Genomic DNA, 21,830 nt, shown 5'->3' with positions numbered 1-21,830 from the left:
GGCACCCACACACATACACCTCAGAGCTTGGGAAGTGGTTTTGCCCCAATAGCAAGCTCCACCTTCCCAAGGATGTTACCAGCTGACCCCAAGCTGATGAAGGGCTGTCTCTGTAAAAGCAAACCTGTAAAGTTTAGAAGAGGAGAACCCTTACTCAAATGCCCAGATACCACAGTAAGGAAGCAAGGATCACAAAATATCAGGTAAACATGACACTACCAAAGGAAAGTAATAAAACTCCAATAACCGACCCTACAGAAATGGAAATCTATCTAAGTTATCTGCTTGAAATTGGGTATTTTAAGATATCTTATGTAAGCCTCATGGTTACTGCAAAGGAAAAGCCTATAATAATTATACAAGAGATTATGTTCATGGAGTCAAAACATACCACTACAAAACTTCATCAAATCACAAAAGAAGACAGCAAGGAAAGAAGCAAGGAACAAGTGGATCTGTAAAGCCATAAAACCAAAAAACAATGAACAAAATGACAATAATAAGTCCTTACCTATTAATAATTGCATTAAATGTAAATGGATTAAATTTTCAAGTCAAAAGACATAGAGTGGCTGAATGGATTTTTAAAAATCCAGTAATATGCTGCCTACATATATTGACTGAAAGCAAAAGGATGGAAAAAGATATTTCAAGCAAATGTTAAACAAAGGAAAGCAGGGTAGCTATACTTGTTTCAGAAAGATATAGACTTTAAGCAAAAAAAAAATGGCAATGAAAGACACAAAAGGTCATTATTTAAAGATAAAGGGGTCAATCCATCAAGAAGACATAACAATTGTAAATATTTATTCATCCATATATAAATATATAAAGTAAATACTAATAAAACTAAAAAGAAATAAACATCCATACAATAATAGTTGGAGAATTCAATACCCCACTCTCAGCAATGGGTATATCATCCAGAGAGAGAATCAAGGAAATGGTTGATTTTAACAACACTGTGGAGCAAATGGAGCTAACAGACATATATAGAATACTCCCAACAGCAGCAGAATACACATTCTTTTCAAGCTCACATGAAACTCTTTATAGGATAGATTATATGTTAGGCCACAAACCAAGTCTCAGCAAATTGAAGATTGAAATCATACTAAGTTTTTTTTTCTGATTGCAATGGTATGAAACTAGAAATCAATAACATGAGGAAAATTGGAGAATTCAGAAATACATGGAAAGTAAACAACACACTCTTGAACAACCAATGAAACAAATAAAAAATAAAAGGGGAAATAGAAAAGTATATTGAGACAAACAATAATGGAAACACAATATACCAAAAGATATGGGAATTATTTGAAGAAGGTCTAAGAGGAGAGTATATAGCTATTAATATATACATCAAGAAAATAGAAAGATGTCAGAAAACAACCTAATTCTATATCTCAAGGAACTAGAAATAGAAGAACAAATTAAGCCCAAAATTAGCAGAAGGAAGAAAATAATAAAGATTAGAGGAGAAACAAATGAAATGTAGAGTTGGAAAACAATAGAAGCAATTCATAAAACTAAGAGCTGGTTCTTTGAAAATATAAACAAAATTGGAAAACCTTAAGTAGATTGACCAAGAAAAAAAGAGACAGGACTAAAAGTTTTTAAACATTATAAATGAAAGAGAGAACATAACAACTGACATAGATATTGCAGAAATACAAAAGTTCTTAGAAGACAACTATGAACAATTATATGCCAACTAATTGGACAATCGAGAAGAAATGGATAAATTCCTAAGAACATCAAACCTACGAAGAATGAATCATGAAGAAATAGAAAATCTGAACAGACCAATTACTACTAAAGAGGTTGAATCAGTAATCAAATTCCTCCCAACAAAGAAAAGCCCAGGACCAGATGACTTCACTGGTGAAAATTACCAAGTATTTAAAGAATTAACATCAATCCTTTCCAAACAATTCCCAAATGTCAAAGAGGAGGGGACACTCTCAAACTCATTTTATGTGGCAAGCATTACTCTGATATTGCAGCCAGACAAGGATGCTACAAGAAAAGCAAATTAAGACCCATATCACTGGTGAATATAAATGTAAAAATTCACAACAAAATACAAGCAAACTGAATTCAGAAGCATATTAAAAGGATCATATACCATGACCAAGTGGGATTCATCCCTCAGATGTAAAGGTGATTCAACATATGCAAGTCCATAAATGTGATACACCACATTAATAGAATGAAAGATAAAAATCATCTCAATAGATGCAGAAAAAAGCGTTTGACAAAATTCAACATCCATTTATGAAAAAAAACTCTGAACAAAGTCGCTATAAAGGGAATATATTGCAACACAATAAAGTCAATATATGACAGACTCATAGCTAACTTCATATGCAATGGTGAAAAGCTAAAAGCTTTTCCTCTAAGATCAGGAACAAGACAAGGATGCCCACTCTCACCATTCTTATTCAACATAGTACTGAAAGTTTTTCAGATAAGAGAAAGAAATAAAATCCATCAGAATTAGAAAGGAAGAAGTAAAATTGCCTCTATTTGCAGACAATATGATTTTATACATAGAAAATACTGAAGACTCCACCAAAAACTATTAGATCTAATCAATGAATTCAGTAAAGTTGCAGGATGCAAAATCAATGTACATTAATCAGTACTGTTTATATATAATAACAAATTATCTGAAAAAGAATAAAAGAAAATGATCCCATTTACAATAGAATCCAAAACAATAAAATATTTAGGAATGAATTTATCTTAGGAGGTGAAAGATATCTATACTGAAAACTATAGGACACTGATAAAAAAATTGAGAAAGACAGAAAAAGAAGGAAGATGTCTTGTGTTCATGGATTGGAAAAATTAATATTGTTAACATGTTTGTCTGTAGATTTAATGCAATACAATTCAGATACCAGTGGCATTTTTTTACAGAAATAAATAAAATATTCTAAAATTTGTATGGAGCAACAAAAAACCCTGAATAACAAAAGCAATCATGTGAAAGAAAAAACTGGAGGCATCATACTCCCAGATTTCAAACTATGCTAAAAAGCTATGTTAATTAAAACAGTATGATACTGGAATAAAAATAGGCACATAGACCCATGGATCATAATAGAGAGCCCAGGAATAAACTGCCACATATATATCCAACTGCTATTTGATAAGGGAGCTAAGAACATGCAATGGGAAAAGAACAGTCTCTTCAAGAAATGGTGCTGGGAAAACTGTATAACCACATACAGAAAAATGAAATTGGACCCCTATTTACACCATTCACAGAAATTAAATCTAAATGGATTAAAGATAAATAAAAGGCATGAATCCATAAAAAGTCCTTGAAGAAAACAAAGGGGAAAACTTTCTTGACTTTGGTCTTGGATTGGATTTTTGGATATAGCATCTAAAGCACAAGCAACAAAATAAAATGTAAACTATATCAAATTAAAAAGCCTCTGTACAGCAAAAAAACAGTCAACAAAATGAAAAACCGACCTACAGAATGCGAGAAAATATCTGCAAATCATATGTCTGATAAGGGGTTAATATCCAAAATATATAAAGAACCCATATACCTTAATATCAAAAAAGTAATAATCCAATTAAAAAATGGGCAAATGACCTAAAGTAGACATTTTTCAAAGAAGATATTCAAATAACCAATGGTATACGAAAAGGACCCAACATCTCTAATCATTAGGGAAATGCAAATAAAAACCATAATGAGATATCACCTCAATACATGTTGGAATGGCTGTTATCAAAAAGACAGAAAATAACAAGTGTTGGTGAGGAGGTGGAGAAAAATGAATACTTGTGTTTTGTGGTGGGAATGTATATTGGTATATCCACTATGGGAAACAATAAGGCAGATACTCAAAAAATTAAAAACAGAACTACTATATGATTCAGCAATTCAACTTCTGGGTATATAACTGAAGGCAATAAAATCACTATCTTGAAGAGATATTTGCAACCCCAATGTCATTGCAGCATTACTTATAATAACCAAAACATGGGGAAGAACCTAAGTATTCATCAGTGGATGAATGGATAAATGAAATATGTCATATATATGCAATGTAATACTATTCAGCCATTAAAAAGGAAATTTTGCCATTTGTGACAACATAGATGGACCCTGAGGGCATGTGTGCTAAATGAAATAAGTCAGACAGCAAAAGACAAGTACTGTATGATCTCACTTATACATGAAATATAAAAAGGCAAACTTATAGAAACAAAGATTAAATTTGTGCTCTTTAGAGTCAGGAGTGGGGGTGGGAGAATTGGGTAAAGGTGTTTAAAAGGTACAACTTCAGTTATAAGGTAATAAGTTCTGAGGAAGTAATGTACAACATGATGACTATAGTTAAATACTGTATTATATATTTAAAAATTGCTGAAAGAGTAAATCTTGAAAGTTCTCATGACAAGGAGAAAAGTTTTTAGCTATATGAGATGCTATTAACTAAACTTATTGTAGTGATCATTTCATAATATATACATGTATCACATCATTATGTTGTACACCTTATACTATGTTGTATGTCAATTATATCTCAATAAAACTGGGGAATAATGGAATAGTTTCTACCATTCCTACATTCTCTAAAAAGTGGAAAAGGAAGAGAAATTCTCAACTTATTTTTATAAGGGTAACATTATCATGCTACCAAAACTAGACAAGGACGTTACAAGAGAGACCATTTTAGACTGATATTTGTTATGAACATTGCATTCAGAAAATTGTTTATCATATTAACATATCATTCTGGACAACATTGAGAATAGTGCATCTTGACTAAATGGGGTTTTACCCTGGAATTTAAGATTAGTTTACATTGAAAATCAATGTAATTCACTGTTTCAACAGAAAAAAAAAGAAAAATAAATAAGCAATTATCTTAATAGATGAAGAAAAAGCAACTGACAAAACTCAACAATCATTCATGATGCCTTTCAACATAAATGAATAGAAAGTAATATCCCCAATATGATGAAGGATACGCACAAAGTAACCAATAATTATTATACTCAATAGTGAAACATTATCCTTGTTCACCTAAAGATCAACAATAAGGTAAGGATACACATTCTAACTCTGTTAAGCAAACTTATTAGAGACTCTAATCAGAGTAACTTTCAAAGAATAACTATCATGATGATTGGTAAGGAAGGAGTAAAATTATCTTTATTTGTAAATGATATTATTGTATAAATAAAATGTAAGAAATCTACCAAAAATACTAGAATAGATGACAATTCATAAGTCAAGGCATCAACTTCAATTGTTTTTTCCCTTTCCTGATTTTTATCATTTTACTGTAAAAAATATATAAATGTAGAGGATACTACAATTTTCTTAAGAAATGCTCACTGAATTATTTAAGGGTAAATGGATACAATACTTCAGAACTGCTGTCAAAGTGTTTAGAAAAAAATAAATTTCTAACTTTTAATTGATTTTGAAAAAAGAGACTTCTACCAGCCTCTCAAATACTTTAGAAGCAGTGGAGACAGATATATAATAACAAAGCAAATGGAGCACAATATAAATACATGAGGAATATGTCTAAAGGATATGCAGATGTTTCTTGAACTGGTCTTTTAACTTCTCTGTAAGTTTGCACTTGTTTCAAAATAAAGATTTAAGAAGCAACAAAATATATTTCCAAGATTGGTAATATTATGATGGAAAATAAAAATACTATTAAAATCTTTAAAACATTAGGTACATAGCAATAAATTTAACAAAGAGTGGCAAAATCCTAATACTGAAAACTAAAACATTGCTGAAAGGCATTAAAGAAGACCTAAAGAAGAAGCTAAGCCACATTCCTGAATTGAAAGGCTTCATGTTGTAGATTTCAGTTCTACTCAAATTGTAGTATAGTTTTGATACAATATGAATTAAACTCTCAGCAGACTTTTTTTTTTTTTTTGGTAGAAACAGGCAAGATAGTTTTAAAATGCATATGGAACTACAAAAGGCCTGACCAGCTAAATCAATACACTAAAAAAAAAAAAAGATAATAATTGGAAGAGTTGCACTACATGATTTCAGGAATAACCAGAAAGCCACAGAAACTTAGAGATTGTAGTGGAGGCAAAAGAACACACAAATAGATCAATTGAACTGAATAGTGTTTCCAGAAATGGATCTATATTTATATGATCAATTGATTTTCATCATAGGTGCCAAAGCAATTCAATAGGGGGAAATGGCACTGGAACAATCAATAACCGGATGGAAAATACAATGATGGTTGACATTTCATACCTTATTCTAAAATTAATCTGAGACACACTACAGCCTTAAATCTAAAAGCTAGTACTGTCAATCTTCTAGATGAAAAGATGGAATATAACTTCACTATATTGAATAGACAAAGTAGTCATTTATCATAAAAGAAAAAATAAATTAGACATCATCAAAATTAGAAACTTCTCATCAAAGACCCTATTAGGAAATCAAACAGCTAGCCACAGACTGGGAGAAAATATTTTTCAAAATGTGCATCTCATGAAGAAATATATACATTTCAATAATAAAAGACAACCCAATGAAAAAGTCAAAATGTGTGAACAGAAACTTGTAAAGAAGTAACAAATTCATATAGATTAAGTCATAATGAGGTAACACTACATACCATTAAAATGAATAAAATTAAAACAACAACAAAAAAGGTGACAGTTTTAACTGCTGATGAGGATGTGGAGAATTGCAAATCTCATTCTTTGTGGGTAGAAGTGTGACTTTACTTTAAAAGAATGATTTTGTTGTCTCAAAGAAAGTTAAACACACATATATAAATATGTATGTGTGTGCATATATATCTCAGGAGCTCCATTCCTAGATATTTGCATGAGAAATAAAAACCTGTTTCCACCAAAGGATTTGTTTAAAAAAAGTCTTTTTTAGAGAAGCTTTATTCACAATAGCTAAAAACTGGAAACTATCCAACTGTCCATTAACAAGAAATGAATAAACAAAATGAGGCATATCAATACAGTGACATTCCACTCTGCAATTTAAAAAGAAACAGAATACTGATACACTGAACAATATGAATGAATCTCAAAAATGTGGTGTGAAAGAAGCCCTACACAGAAGGGTACATAATACATGATTCCCGTTATCTGAATTTCTAAAACAGGCAAAACTAATCTATGGAAAAAGGTTTGGAAGGATAGTTGCCTTTTTGGAAACTGTGAAGGGGCACAAGGAAATGTGTTTGGAAGTGTAAAGGTCATATATCTTGATGGGATGTAAATACATTTATCAAAACTCATCACATAAACTTACGATCTGTACATTTCACTATATGCAAATTACACTTCAGTAGTTTTAAACATAATTTTTAAATGGTCTGTAAAAGATAGCAATAAAGAGGAAAAAATTTATCTGTGATTGGAAAGATGAGCATAGATATGAAAACAAAGTTGATGCATCAGCCATTTACTTATTGGGTTTCACTGACACTCTTTACATTTAGCTTGCATATATTAGAAAATTTATTTCAATTATCCTTTTTCATCTGGCTGACTTATAGATTGACCAGGATTTCATCATTTATTTGTTAAAGTGTTCTGGATGGTTTCTTACTGAGACGATCACAAAGTCATTTAAAAATTGTTCATGAGTATACGTATTCTAGTTAGAGAAAGCCTGCCATCTCTATATAGGGAAAATCTATATAGGTAAAATGCTTCAATAGAAAAGATATAGGAACCCTATCGTATGCTTGAATTGATACCTTATTGATATTCTATTATATTTCTATTCCATTTATGGAGTTTAAAATTTTTACTTTCTACAATAATAGAAATAATAAGACAGATAATTGCATTTGAAGTTTTGGACCCTCGTGGATTCTAACAAAATTTAGTGACACTAATGAGCAGTGGCACTGATATATTTTTTTGTGTGTCTGTGTTTTACAGATATCAAGGATAATTACTGCTGAAGTGTGACTAGAAAATCAAGGAATGATTTAGTTAGATGTTTTTCTGATGTCTGTATATAGAGAAAATCTATTGGAAGAAAAAAGCCCTGAAAATGGAAAATGGTTAATTATAATGTAATAATAATATGGCTTTAAAAGAGGAAATTGGTAAAAAAAAAACAACCTATAAATAAATAATAATCATTATTTACAATTTGAAATGAGTACTTTTGCATAGAGGTAAAGTCTCTAACATATTACAATTTAGTTTTCTACATTTTAATACTTTTATTATAGAGTCATTTTTTCCAGAGAACCACAAGATATTTCATAAGTTACTACATGTAAACTGCATTACTAAAATTTATTTTACCTACACATATTCAACTTGAGATGAAATTTGTCTAATTTTGCTTTTTGAAATATAATTTTGTTTCTGATCCTATGCAAGATTATTTTAAACATACATAAAATTTTGCCATTTCAAATGTTTAATTGTTTTCCCCAAGGGGAAAAAATGACTATGGTAAGAGTGGATCGAATGTTGACAAAATGTCCACTTTTAAATTTTATTCCTGGCTGTTTGTCCAGTTTTTTGGAAGGACTTAATATTTGTTTCCTGATGATGCCTAGAGGTGAAAAGAGACAGTGTCTAGTGATTCAAAACAGTTTGAATGAAGTAATAAAATGGAGCTGGAAAATGATCTTCTGTCTCTGGTTAAGTACAACTGAGAATTCTGAAGGAGTTCACCAAAGAAAAGACTATAATTAGAATATCATTTCATCCCAATTCTCTAATTATTCCTTCAGTTTAAATCAATAATGACAATGTGATCTCTCGTGGTATTTCACCAGCTGCAGGAAGGAAAATTGTGCCTATAGGATAACAGTGTAAAAAAGGTTAAATTGATGCGTGCTCACTTTGGTCTTTAGATGTTTCATGGAGTTCATTGTTTTGTTTCAGAAATATGAGATGACATCAGATACATGGCTATCTAAACAGGTATGGTATAGGTGGTCTCTTTATGTCACATTTTGTCCATCATGCCCATTCTGTTCACTCATTTGTTATGTATAACTTTTTCTCAAAAGTTATTTCAGTAGTATGAATTTAACGCTCTGTTATGTTTGAATAAATGAGGCTTTTTCATTAAAATATTTATAACATGGGCTCTATGACATCATTTGTGGAAAGATTACTTCTGTTTTTTATAGGACATACATTGTAGAATAACTACCAGGATCCATTTTCAGGACCATTCATATAAGTAAATGTTTGTGTAGAAGAAGGAGAAAAAGATGCGACCCATTAAAATTACAAACCATCAGCATTGCTCAAATCACCCAGAAAATTGATGAAACCTCCACATAAATTGGTTATGTGGAGATTATTCAGGTGAACATTTCTTTCCTTAGATGTATCCTAGCTCATAATGCTAGCTTGTGATATAAATGAAGCTGGAATCCAGATGATCACAGAAGAATAAACAAACATCTCCACAACATGCTTTCATACTGGACATTTCAGAAGGAAGCACAAGTAGATTATTCAAATATAGCTGAACCCATTTTACTACTAATTTCATCACTACTTTTTGCAAAGGGAAGTATTTTGTTTGGCTTGTTTGGTTTTGATTTGTTTTGTTCTTTACAGTGCTCTTTTATTTTATATTCTCTCCCTGGGTGTCATATACATCTGTGGTTTCAGTTACCACCACCAAGTGTATAGCCCCAGGCAACTCACTTCTGAGTTCTGAAATATCCAAATTCATGCTTGGCATCTTCTCCTGAATCTATGAAAGTAACTGCACACTCCACAGGTTCAAACTGAACTCCTCTCTCTTCCAGTCAGTCTGTCTTCTTATCATAGGAGTCAAGGACGTATTTATCCATCCAGCTATCAAAATCATAAACCTAGTGGGGATTTTTAAACATTGTCTTATCCTTATCTGCATATGTTATTATTCATCACCAAGTTATTTTGATTTTACTCTCAAAGATCTCAAGTCAATTTACTTTTCTCCAATTCAAAAATGCCATACAGGATCAAACTACAGGCACTGCATTTCCTCCTTAACTGGTGAACTCTCAACCCCTTAGGTTTGAGAGTTCCCCTTAGGAACCTGACAATCTGTTCTCCACACCACAGACTGGCTGAGTGATCTTTTCAAAATATGTATTTGATTGTCACTACCCACAACACTCATATTCTCTCACAATTAATACAATTTTTATCTCCCCTTTGTTCTACAGATAAAGATCAACATCCTTAAAGGGTCTAAAAAGGATTAAGTTGAAAGCCTTTCCAGCTCTGCGTCATACCATCTTTTCTCCCATTTTATCCATTAGCCCTCCTCATATTCCCAGGACCTTTATGTGAACTCTTTCTTCTGAACAGAGTTCTCTCAACTACTTTCTTATGTGAAGGCTGCTCATTTGTAAAACCTCAGCCTAAATCACCTCCTCCAAGCACCCTAAACAAATCACATTCCCCAATAAAAGTTAAAGTCAAGTGTGATCTTTATGTGACACTCATATAGTTAGTTCTGTGATTTTTTTTTTACTACATTCACAAGAGCAGGAAGGTTATTCATTTTTTGTTACCCACTGTAATACAAATGCTTAATATGGAGTCTGGTTATAAGAAGAGATCCATATATACTTATTGAACAAATAAAGAAAAAGAGTAAGAAGGATTGTGAATAGGCTAAACCTTTGCTTGTTCGAAGTATAGGCATGTCTATCTATCTATCTATCTATCTATCTATATTATCTATCTGTCTATCTATCATCCATCTATCATCTATCCATAGGTAACAATATGAACTATTTAATCTTAGTCAATGTACAAAATGAAATAGGGGAAAAATAACTTGTTTTTTAACCAATAATGGACTCTTACAAAATTAAATTAGATACTTAAAATAAAAATCATTGAAAACAGTAACATAATGGATATGGATTTATTCTAAATTGCCTGTGTTATTAAATCTATTTTGCTACCAGTTTGATTGCTAGTGACATTCATAATAGTCTAACATACAACAACACAATGCATGCTCTTTTGGGATTATGTTATCTACATTTTAAGTCCCAAATTTATGAATATCTAATAGAAACTTTTAAAATAAACAAACCAGTTATCAATTATTCAATTAAAAAAATGCAGGGAGTAGTATGTCATGGTTAACTTTTTCTCCAAAAGCTCTAAGGGAATTTCAGGAAATGCTTAGAATTCAATGAAATTTAAAGGATGAGAATGTATAATGAGATGAAGCAAGTTTCCAAGAAAATTAGAAATTTAATGTAATACTCATATGCTTGTTTTCTGGATAGTGAGAAGAGCAGAGAGCAGTGGGCATGTTTGCCCTAGCTTTCAAAAGACTTATAGTTGGAATAACCAGTGTAAAAAACATTTGGCCACACCATTGTAAAGCAATTATACTCCAATAAAGATGTAAAAAAAAATCATTTGGCCAAGAGGTGGACTTGGTTATTCTCAGCTCAGTATCCTGTGTGCCATAAATACTGCCTTGCTTAAGGTCATAAATGTAGACAGTTAGACTGGCTCTACTTCTTTATTTGATTGCAGGAAAGGCTCTTCATAGAGCTATATGTTTATAACTAGTTACAGTTCAATGGTGAAAGTTTTTAAACCTAGCAATGTATTGGAGATTATAATTCCCATCTACTCTTTAAAATGAACTATTTCTAAGGTACCAGAATTGGAGGAACAGGGACTAACATAAAAAGGACATTGCTCAGATATCCCCATACCTAATTTATTCTTGGAGCAAAGCACAGGAGGAAAATGTTGAATAAGGGAGAAGCCAATAGTTTGGAGTAAATGTGGTGGATAAAGTGATATATGTAACAAATATTTTTGTCCATTGTACACATACATTCATCTGTTCAATTATAAGAAGGTCCCCTACTATGTCCTAGGCAATAGAGCTAAAAAATAAAATTACAAACTTAGTTTAATTATTACTTGCCTAGCAAAGGAAGTCAACTATATAATAGAGTGTACTGAAAGCCGTGATAGAGATGAATACAGAGTACTATTCAGAATCTCTGAGGAGAGATTGCCTAACTAGAAGAGACTCTCTAACTAAGGAAATTTGGAAATGGCTTCTGTTCTGAGTTTATGTAAAAAATGAGTAAGAGTTAGCACAAAAAGGACGCCGGAAAGGTTAGGCCAGACAGAAGAAACCCCATGGGCAAAGGCAAAGAGAGAAATGTTCCATAGGGGCAAGAGATGGAACATAGTTGAATGTGATTCACTCTGTCAAGTGTCTTGTCAGTATTTATTATATGCCTTGTAATGCAATTTTCCCATCCTTGAATTGTATTACCTCAGAGTTTTAAATTTGTTACACATATCTCTTATATTTTCATGAGTGTCCATGAAGTAGACAAGGAAAATAATAGTTTTATGTTTCTATCATGGGATGTTATTAGTAATAAAGCTAGAATCAGACTCGAGATTATTAAAATAGTTATTAATTTACATATTCATTCAGTAAATGATTAAGTACAATTTATGTGACAGTCACTGTCCTGGGTGCTGGAGACAAAGCAGTGAAGAATGGAGCTTACATTTAGAGGAACACCTCCTATCTCTCTATCTACCTACCTACCTATGCACATATACACATATCCATTCATATACAAACGTATACATACATAAAATGTCTGGTATTAGATAGTATGGAAAAAAGTAGACAGTAGGCAAAAGTGGGATGAGGGGTTCAGACACAGTTGGATGACCTGGCTTACCTGATCACACTTTATATGGGGTAATCGGGAAACACGTCACTGATAACAGATATAAGAAAGAGGTGAGATCAAGAAAGAGCCTTTTGCAGCAAGATGGATGGACCTAGAGATCATGATACTGAGTGAAGTCAGAAAAAGACATGTCACATAATATCGCTTATACATGGAATCTAAAAAAAGGATACAAATGAACTTATTTACAAAACAGAAATAGAGTCACAGATGTAGAAAACAAACTTATAGTTTCCAGGGGGGAAAGGGAGAGGGATAAATTGGGAGATTAGAATTGACATATACACATTACTATATATAAATAAATAAGTAGTACGGATCTAGTTTATAGCACAGGGAACTCCACTCAATTCTCTGTAATAGCCTATATGGGAAAAGAATCTAAAAAAGTGGATATATGTATATGTATAACTGATTCAGTTTGCTGTACAGCAGAAAGTAACACAACATTGTAAATCAACTATACTCCAATAAAATTTTTTTAAAAAAGAAATAAGTTCCACGGAAAAAGAAAGGAAGGAAGGGAAGGAGGGAAGGAGGGAGGAAGGAAAAGAGAGAGAGATGAGAAAGAGCCAGACAAAGGGTAAAAAAAAGTGCAAAGGCACTGGAGCAGGAAAATTCAGGAAGCAGGAGAAGGAAGGAGGAGGAGAACAGGAAGAGAGTGGAGGGTCAGATCATCTAAAAATAGATGTGAGCCATTCTGAAGACCTACTGAGGAAACCATGCCAAAGCCTTTCTCTATACCATATGTATAATCACTCTCACTAATCTAAAAGAAAGAACTCGATGTTTTGTTACATAGATCGATTTTCTTAATGTTTCCCCTGGAGCAAAAGAAAGCAATCTATATGTATAGCATCCATCATTTAATTTTAAAAAACAATTGTATTGATTTAACATGCTACTAGAGTTTAATTAAAAATCATCAAATGGGCATCTCTATTTGTGTGTTTGTGATGGGGTGAGCAGTGAGGATGGAAAATTTGAATTAAATTATTTTCAATGGATTCATTCCAATTTTGCAATTTTGCAATATTGTTTCATTTTGTATTTACAGTAAATTCATGTGTACATCATCAGAAATGTATCTTCAATAACTTGAGTTGTTGAGTAAAAGATTTCAGAAAAATGTATTAAATATTATGTGCTAGAAATTTTTCTAAATTAAAAAAATGATTTTGATAAACTCGTGCAGATGTTAACATTTTCTTTATTTTTGAAAGATAAATTTCTAAACACAATCATATCATATGTGAAGATATGAAAGTTCTTTTCTGAACCAATTTAAAAAGTGTCTTCAGTCTAATTGTAAATCATTTCTATCCAGTATGCAAGAAACTTTCCCATCCATCTCATCACTCAAACACACACATATGCCCAATGCATCATTGCATTCACTTTAAAACATACTGTTATACTTTTATTTTTTAAATAATTCGACAATTTGCCAAACTAACCTTAAATCAATTATTGGTCTATTCCATGCATGTACTAGCAATAGTTGGAAGTACAATTTTCAAATGCCCTTTTGAGATTGTTGCATGCACTTCTATATTTTAGAACGAGGAGCCCGTGTTTTCTAGAGATGGCAGCAAATTCTTTATGACAGTTCCTGTTAAGCAAGGGGGCCGTGGAGAATATAACCACATAGCTATGTTCCTCGTCCAGGTAAGTGCTGGCTTCTTTCTGTGGTTTGGTTTCATTCCATCATGTTCATGAAAGTCCTTTTTGTGTGGTATTCTGCACCTACAGTTAATACCTGTGAAGTCCAGCCGTATATCCAACTCAGGGATGTTTTAGGAAGTGGATTCCCATCCTTAGCCATAAATTCAAGCTGTACACAAAACATTTTCAACACTCAATAAAATTTAGTGAGCTACACATGTGTGCTATGAGTTGAAGGCCTTGGGATATAGAATTTAATAAATGGAAAGTACCCAACCCCTACTGTCCAAGACCTGAGGAAAATCGAGAGACAATTTTTCATTCAACAAACATATATCGCTCCCCACGGATACACCAGAAATACAGCTACACGTGGAACAACTCCTACAGAACACCTACTGAACGCTGGCAGAAGACCCCAGACCTCCCAAAAGGCAAGAAACTCCCCACATACCTGGGTAGGGCAAAGCGGAGAGATTCCCGCACAGAGGATCGGTGCCGAGCGGCACTCACCAGCACGAGAGGCTTGTCTGCGCTCCCCGGCGGCGCTGGAAGCTGAGGCTCGGGCTTCGGTCAGAGCGCAGGGAGAGGACTGGGGCTGGCGGCGAGAACTCAGCCTGAAGGGGGCTAATGTGCCACAGCTAGCCGGGAGGGAGTCCGGGAAAACTCTGGAGCTGCCGAAGAGGCAAGAGACTTTTTCTTCCCTCTTGGTTTCCTGGTGCACGAGGAGAGGGGATTAAGAGCGCTGCTTAAAGGGGCTCCACAGACGGGCGCAAGTCACAACTGAAAGCGCGGAGCCCAGTGATGGGCGTGGGACGCTGGGGCTGATGCTGCCGCTGCCAACAAGCCTGTGTGCGAGCGCAGGTCACTGTCCACACCGCCCTTCCGGGAGCCTGTGCAGCCCGCCACTGACGGGGTCCCGGGATCCAGGGGCAGCTTCCCTGGGAGAACGCACGGCGCGCCTTGGGCTTGTGCAATGTCACGCCGGGCTCTGCCACTGCAGGCTCACCCCGCACTCCGTGCCCCTCCGTCCCGCCCAGCCTGAGTGAGCCAGAGTCCCAGAAGAGGCTGCTCCTTTAACCCTGACCTGTCTGAGCGAAGAACAGACGCCCTCCGGCGACCTACATGCAGAGGCGGGGCCAAATCCAAAGCTGAGACCCAAAGAGAGATGTTCTTTGTGAGAACAAAGAAGAGAAAGGGAAACCTCTCCCAGCAGCCTCAGAAGCAGTGGATTAAAGCTCCACAATCAACTTGATGTACCCCGCATGTGTGGAATACATAAATGGACAACAAATCATCCCACATTGAGGAGCCAGGAGTCAGTGCTGTGCCTCTGAGGTGGGAGAGCCAACTTCAGGACACTGGTCCACAAGAGACCTCCCAGCTCCACATAATATCAAACGGCGAAAATCTTCCAGATATCTCCATCTCAACACCAGCACCCAGCTTCACTCAACGACCAGCAAGCTACAGTGCTGGACACCCTATGCCAAACAACTAGCAAGACAGGAACACAACGCCACTCATTAGCAGAGAGGTGGCCTAAAATCATAAAAAGTATGCAGACACCCCAAAACACACGACAAGACGTGGACCTGCCCACCAGAAAGACAAGATCCAGCCTCACCCACCAAAACACAGGCACTAGTCCCCTCCACCAGGAAGTGTACACAACCCACTAAACCAACTTTAGCCACTGGGGACAGACACCAAAAACAACAGGAACTATGAACCTGCAGCCTGCAAAAAGGAGACCCCAAACACAGTAACATAAGCAAAATGAGAAGACAGAAAAACACACAGCAGGTGAAGGAGCAAGATAAAAACCCACCAGACCTAACAAATGAAGAGGTAATAGGCAGTCTACCTGAACAAGAATTCAGAATAATGATGGTAAAGATGATCCAAGATTCTATTTCCCAGATCCAAAATCTTGGAAATAGAATAGACAAAATGCAAGAAACAGTTAACAAGGACCTAGAAGAACTAAAGATGAATCAAGCATCGATTAAAAACACAATAAATGAAATAAAAACTACTCTAGATGGGATCAATAGCAGAATAACTAAGGCAGAAGAACGGATAAGTGAGGTGGAAGATAAAATAGTGAAAATAACTGCTGCAGAGCAAAATAAAGAAAAAAGAATGAAAAGAACAGAGGACAGTCTCAGAGACCTCTGGGACAACATTAATCGCACCAACATTTGAATTATAGGGGTTCCAGAAGAAGAAGAGAAAAAGAAAGGGACTGAGAAAATATTTGAAGAGATTATAGTTGAAAACTTCCCTAATATGGGAAAGGAAATAGTTAATCAAGTCCAGGAGGCACAGATAGTCCCAAACAGAATAAATCCAAGGAGAAATATGCCAACACATATTAATCAAACTGTCAAAAATTAAACACAAAGAAATCATATTAAAAGCAGCAGGGGAAAAACAACAAATAACACACAAGGGAATCCCCATCAGGATAACAGCCGATCTCTCAGCAGAAACTCTACAAGTCAGAAGGGAGTGGCAGGACATAATTAAAGTGATGAATGAGAGAAACCTGCAACCAAGATTACTCTACCCAGCAAGGATCTCATTCAGATTTGATGGAGAAATTAAAACGTCTACAGACAAACAAAAGCTGAGAGTTCAGCACCACCAAACCAGCTTTACAACAAATGCTAAAGGAACTTCTCTAGGCAAGAAACACAACAGAAGGAAAAGACGTACAATAACGAAGCCAAAACAATTAAGAAAATGGGAATAGGAACATACATATCGATAATTACCTTAAATGTAAATGGACTAAATGCTCCCACCAAAAGACACAGACTGGCTGAATGGATACAAAAACAAGACCCATATATATGCTGTCTACAAGAGACCCACTTCCGACCTAGAGACACATACAGACTGAAAGTAAGGGGATGGAAAAAGATATTCCATGCAAATGGAAACCAAAAGAAAGCTGGAGTAGCAATTTTCATATCAGACAAAATAGACTTTAAAATAAAGACTACTAGAAGAGACAAAGAAGGACACTACATAATGATCAAGGGATCAATCCAAGAAGAAGATATAACAATTGTAAATATTTATGCACCAAACATAGGAGCACCTCAATACATAAGGCAAATACTAACAGCCATAAAAGGAGAAATCGACAGTAACACAATCATAGTAGGGGACTTTAACACCCCCCTTTCACCAACGGACAGATCATCCAAAATGAAAATAAATAAGGAAACACAAGCTTTAAATGATACATTCAACAAGATGGACTTAATTGATATTTATAAGACATTCCATCCAAAAACAACAGAATACACATTTTTCTCAAGTGCTCATGGAACATTCTCCAGGATAGATCATATCTTGGGTCACAAATCAAGCCTTGGTAAATTTAAGAAAATTGAAATTGTATCAAGTATCTTTTCCGACCACAGTGCTATGAGACTAGATATCAATTACAGGAAAAGAGCTGTAAAACATACAAACACATGGAGGCTAAACAATACACTACTTAATAACAAAGTGATCACTGAAGAAATCAAAGGGGAAATTAAAAAATACCTAGAAACAAATGACAATGGAGACACGACGACCCAAAACCTATGGGATGCAGCAAAAGCAGTTCTAAGAGGGAAGTTTATAGCAATACAATCCCACCTTAAGAAACAGGAAACATCTCGAATAAACAACCTAACCTTGCACCTAAAGCAATTAGAGAAAGAAGGACAAAAACATCCCAAATTTAGCAGAAGGAAAGAAACCATAAAAATCAGATCAGAAATAAATGAAAAAGAAATGAAGGAAACGATAGCAAAGATCAATAAAACTAATAGCTGGTTCTTTGAGAAGAGAAACAAAATTGATAAACCATTAGCCAGACTCGTCAAGAAATAATGGGAGAAGACTCAAATCAATAGAATTAGAAATGAAAAAGGAGAAGTAACAACTGACACTGCAGAAGTACAAAAGATCTTGAGGGATTACTACAAGCAACTCTATGCCAATAAAATGGACAACCTGGAAGAAATGGACCAATTCTTAGAAATGCACAACCTGCCAAGACTGAATCAGGAAGAAATAGAAAATATGAATACACCAATCACAAGCACTGAAATTGAAACTGTGATAAAAAATCTTCCAACAAACAAAAGCCCAGGACCAGATGGCTTCACAGGCGAATTCTATCAAGCATTTAGAGAAGAGCTAACACCTATCCTTCTGAAACTCTTCCAAAATATAGCAGAGGGAGGAACACTCCCAAACTCATTCTACGAGGCCAACATCACCTTGATACCAAAACCAGACAAGGATGTCACAAAGAAAGAAAACTACAGGCCAATATCACTGATGAACATAGATGCGAAAATCCTCAACAAAATACTAGCAAACAGAATCCAACAGCACATTAAAAGGATCATACACCATGATCAAGTGGGGTTTATCCCAGGAATGCAAGGATTCTTCAATATACACAAATAAATCAACGTGATACACCATATTAACAAATTGAAGGAGAAAAACCATATGATCTTCTCAATAGATGCAGAGAAAGCTTTCGACAAAATTCAACACCCATTTATGATAAAAACCCTGCAGAAAGTAGACCTAGAGGGAACTTTCCTCAACATAATAAAGGCCATATATGACAAACCCACAGCCAGCATCGTCCTCAATGGTGAAAAACTGAAACCATTTCCACTAAGATCAGGAACAAGACAAGGTTGCCCACTCTCACCACTCTTATTCAACAGAGTTTTGGAAGTTTTAGCCACAGCAATCAGAGAAGAAAAGGAAATAAAAGGAATCCAAATCGGAAAAGAAGAAGTAAAGCTGTCACTGTTTGCAGATGACATGATACTATACATAGAGAATCCTAAAGATGCTACCAGAAAACTAATAGAGCTAATCAATGAATTTGGTAAAGTAGCAGGATACAAAATTAATGCACAGAAATCTCTGGCATTCCTATATACTAATGATGAAAATTCTGAAAGTGAAATCAAGGAAACACTCCCATTTACCATTGCAACAAAAAGAATAAAATATCTAGGAATAAATCTACCTAAGGAGACAAAAGACCTGTATGCAGAAAATTATAAGACACTGATGAAAGAAATTAAAGATGATACAAATAGATGGAGAGATGTACCATGTTCTTGGATTGGAAGAATCAACATTGTGAAAATGACTCTACTACCCAAAGCAATCTACAGATTCAATGCAATCCCTATCAAACTACCACTGGCATTTTTCACAGAACTAGAACAAAAAATTTCAAAATTTGTATGGAAACACAAAAGACCCCGAATAGCCAAAGCAATCTTGAGAACAAAAAATGGAGCTGGAGGAATCAGGCTCCCTGACTTCAGACTATACTACAAAGCTACAGTAATCAAGACAGTATGGTACTGGCACAAAAACAGAAAGATAGATGAATGGAACAGGATAGAAAGCCCAGAGATAAACCCACGGACATATGGTCACCTTATCTTTGATAAAGGAGGCAGGAATGTAGAGTGGAGAAAGGACAGTCTCTTCAATAAGTGGTGCTGGGAGAACTGGATAGGGACATGTAAAAGTATGAGATTAGATCACTCCCTAACTCCATACACAAAAATAAGCTCAAAATGGATTAAAGACCTAAATGTAAGGCCAGGCACTATCAAACTCTTAGAGGAAAACATAGGCAGAACACTCTATGACATAAATCACAGCAAGATCCTTTTGGACCCACCTCCTAGAGAAATGGAAATAAAGACAAAAATAAACACATGGGAGCTAATGAAACTTCAAAGCTTTTGCACCGCAAAGGAAACCATAAACAAGACCAAAAGACAACCCTCAGACTTGGAGAAAATATTTGTAAATGAAGCAACTGACAAAGGATTAATCTCCAAAATTTATAAGCAGCTCATGTAGCTCAATAACAAAAAAACAAACAACCCAATCCAAAAATGGGCAGAAGACCTAAATAGACATTTCTCCACAGAAGATATACAGACTGCCAACAAACACATGAAAGAATGCTCAACATCTTTGCTCATTAGATAAATGCAAATCAAAACTACAATGAGATATCATCTTACACCAGTCAGAATGGCCATCATCAAAAAATCTAGAAACAATAAATGCTGGAGAGGGTGTGGAAAAAAAGGAACACTCTTGCACTGCTGGTGGGAATATGAATTGGTACAGCCACTATGGAGAACGGTATGGAGGTTCCTTAAAAAACTACAAATAGAGCTACCATATGACCCAGCAATCCCACTACTGGGCATATACCCTGAGAAAACCATAATTCAAAAAGAGACATGCACCAAAATATTCATAGCAGCCCTATTTACAATAGCCCGGAGATGGAAACAACCTAAGTGTCCATCATGATGAAGGGGTAAAGAAGATGTGGCACATATATACAATGTAATATTACACAGCCATAAAAAGAAATGCAATTGAGCTATTTGTAATGAGGTGGATGGACCTAGAGTCTGTCATACAGAGTGAAGTAAGTCAGAAAGAGAAAGACAAATACTGTATGCTGACCCATATATATGGAATTTAAGGAAAAAAATGTCATGAAGAACATAGGGGTAAGACAGGAATAAAGACACAGACCTACTAGAGAATGGACTTGAGGATATGGGGAGGGGGAAGGGTAAGCTGTGTCAAAGTGAAAGAGCAGCATGGACATATATACACTACCAAACATAAGGTAGATAGCTAGTGGGAAGCAGCCGCATAGCACAGGGAGATCAGCTCGGTGCTTTGTGACCGCCTGGAGGGGTGGGATAGGGAGGGTGTGAGGGAGTTGCAAAAGGGAGGGGATATGGGAACATATGTATATGTATAACTGATTAAATTTGTTATAAAGCAAAAAATAAATAAATAAATAAATAAATATTTTTAAAAAAGAAAAAAATTAAGGAAAATAAAACAAACATATATCATCTATTTGGTACAAGTAATATTTTCAGCATGTTATAAATGTTTTAAATACCTGAAGCCATCTAAATGTCCATCAAAAATTGAATAGTTAGTAAGTTGTAGTATACCCACACAAGGAAATGCCGGGCAGATTTTAAAAACCAGGATAAAATATATTTCTTATGTGTTGTCAAAGATAAAATCTGTGTTATGTTTTTATGGGCCTTTTGATAAAAAGAGGATAAAAGGTTATTTTTTCTCTACATTTCAAATGAATGTTAACCAGTTTATACAGTTTTACCTAATTATAAAAAGAATCAGTGAATTCACAATAAGTAATTTAAATATGGCAACGTTAATGAGTCAATTTGAATCTAATTGACAATAAAAATATTCATGAGAAATAGAGTTTCCTTAAAAATCAAATAAACAGTCTAGTCTCACAGGTAAATGTTAATTTATAAAGATAAAACATTGTGGATAAATTGGAATCTTTCTTGAGAG

The 21,830-nt window shown here is 34.7% G+C and overlaps 1 protein-coding gene across 2 annotated transcripts in view; it reads left to right on the top strand.

The window, feature by feature from the left end:
- Nucleotides 1-21,830, top strand: part of DPP10 (dipeptidyl peptidase like 10) — a 689,759-nt gene that overhangs the window by 582,347 nt on the left and 85,582 nt on the right. For both annotated transcript variants that reach the window (XM_060106086.1, XM_060106085.1), the window contains 2 exons: nucleotides 8,908-8,946; nucleotides 14,295-14,402. In XM_060106086.1, coding sequence (XP_059962069.1) covers nucleotides 8,908-8,946; nucleotides 14,295-14,402 — 147 coding nt within the window. The remainder of the gene's footprint in view (nucleotides 1-8,907; nucleotides 8,947-14,294; nucleotides 14,403-21,830) is intronic.

Source organism: Mesoplodon densirostris, chromosome 8, assembly GCF_025265405.1.
Source record: "Mesoplodon densirostris isolate mMesDen1 chromosome 8, mMesDen1 primary haplotype, whole genome shotgun sequence".
Lineage (NCBI taxonomy): Eukaryota > Metazoa > Chordata > Mammalia > Artiodactyla > Ziphiidae > Mesoplodon > Mesoplodon densirostris.
Note: the sequence above shows the minus strand (reverse complement) of the source record. Positions and strands in the feature narration are given on the sequence as shown.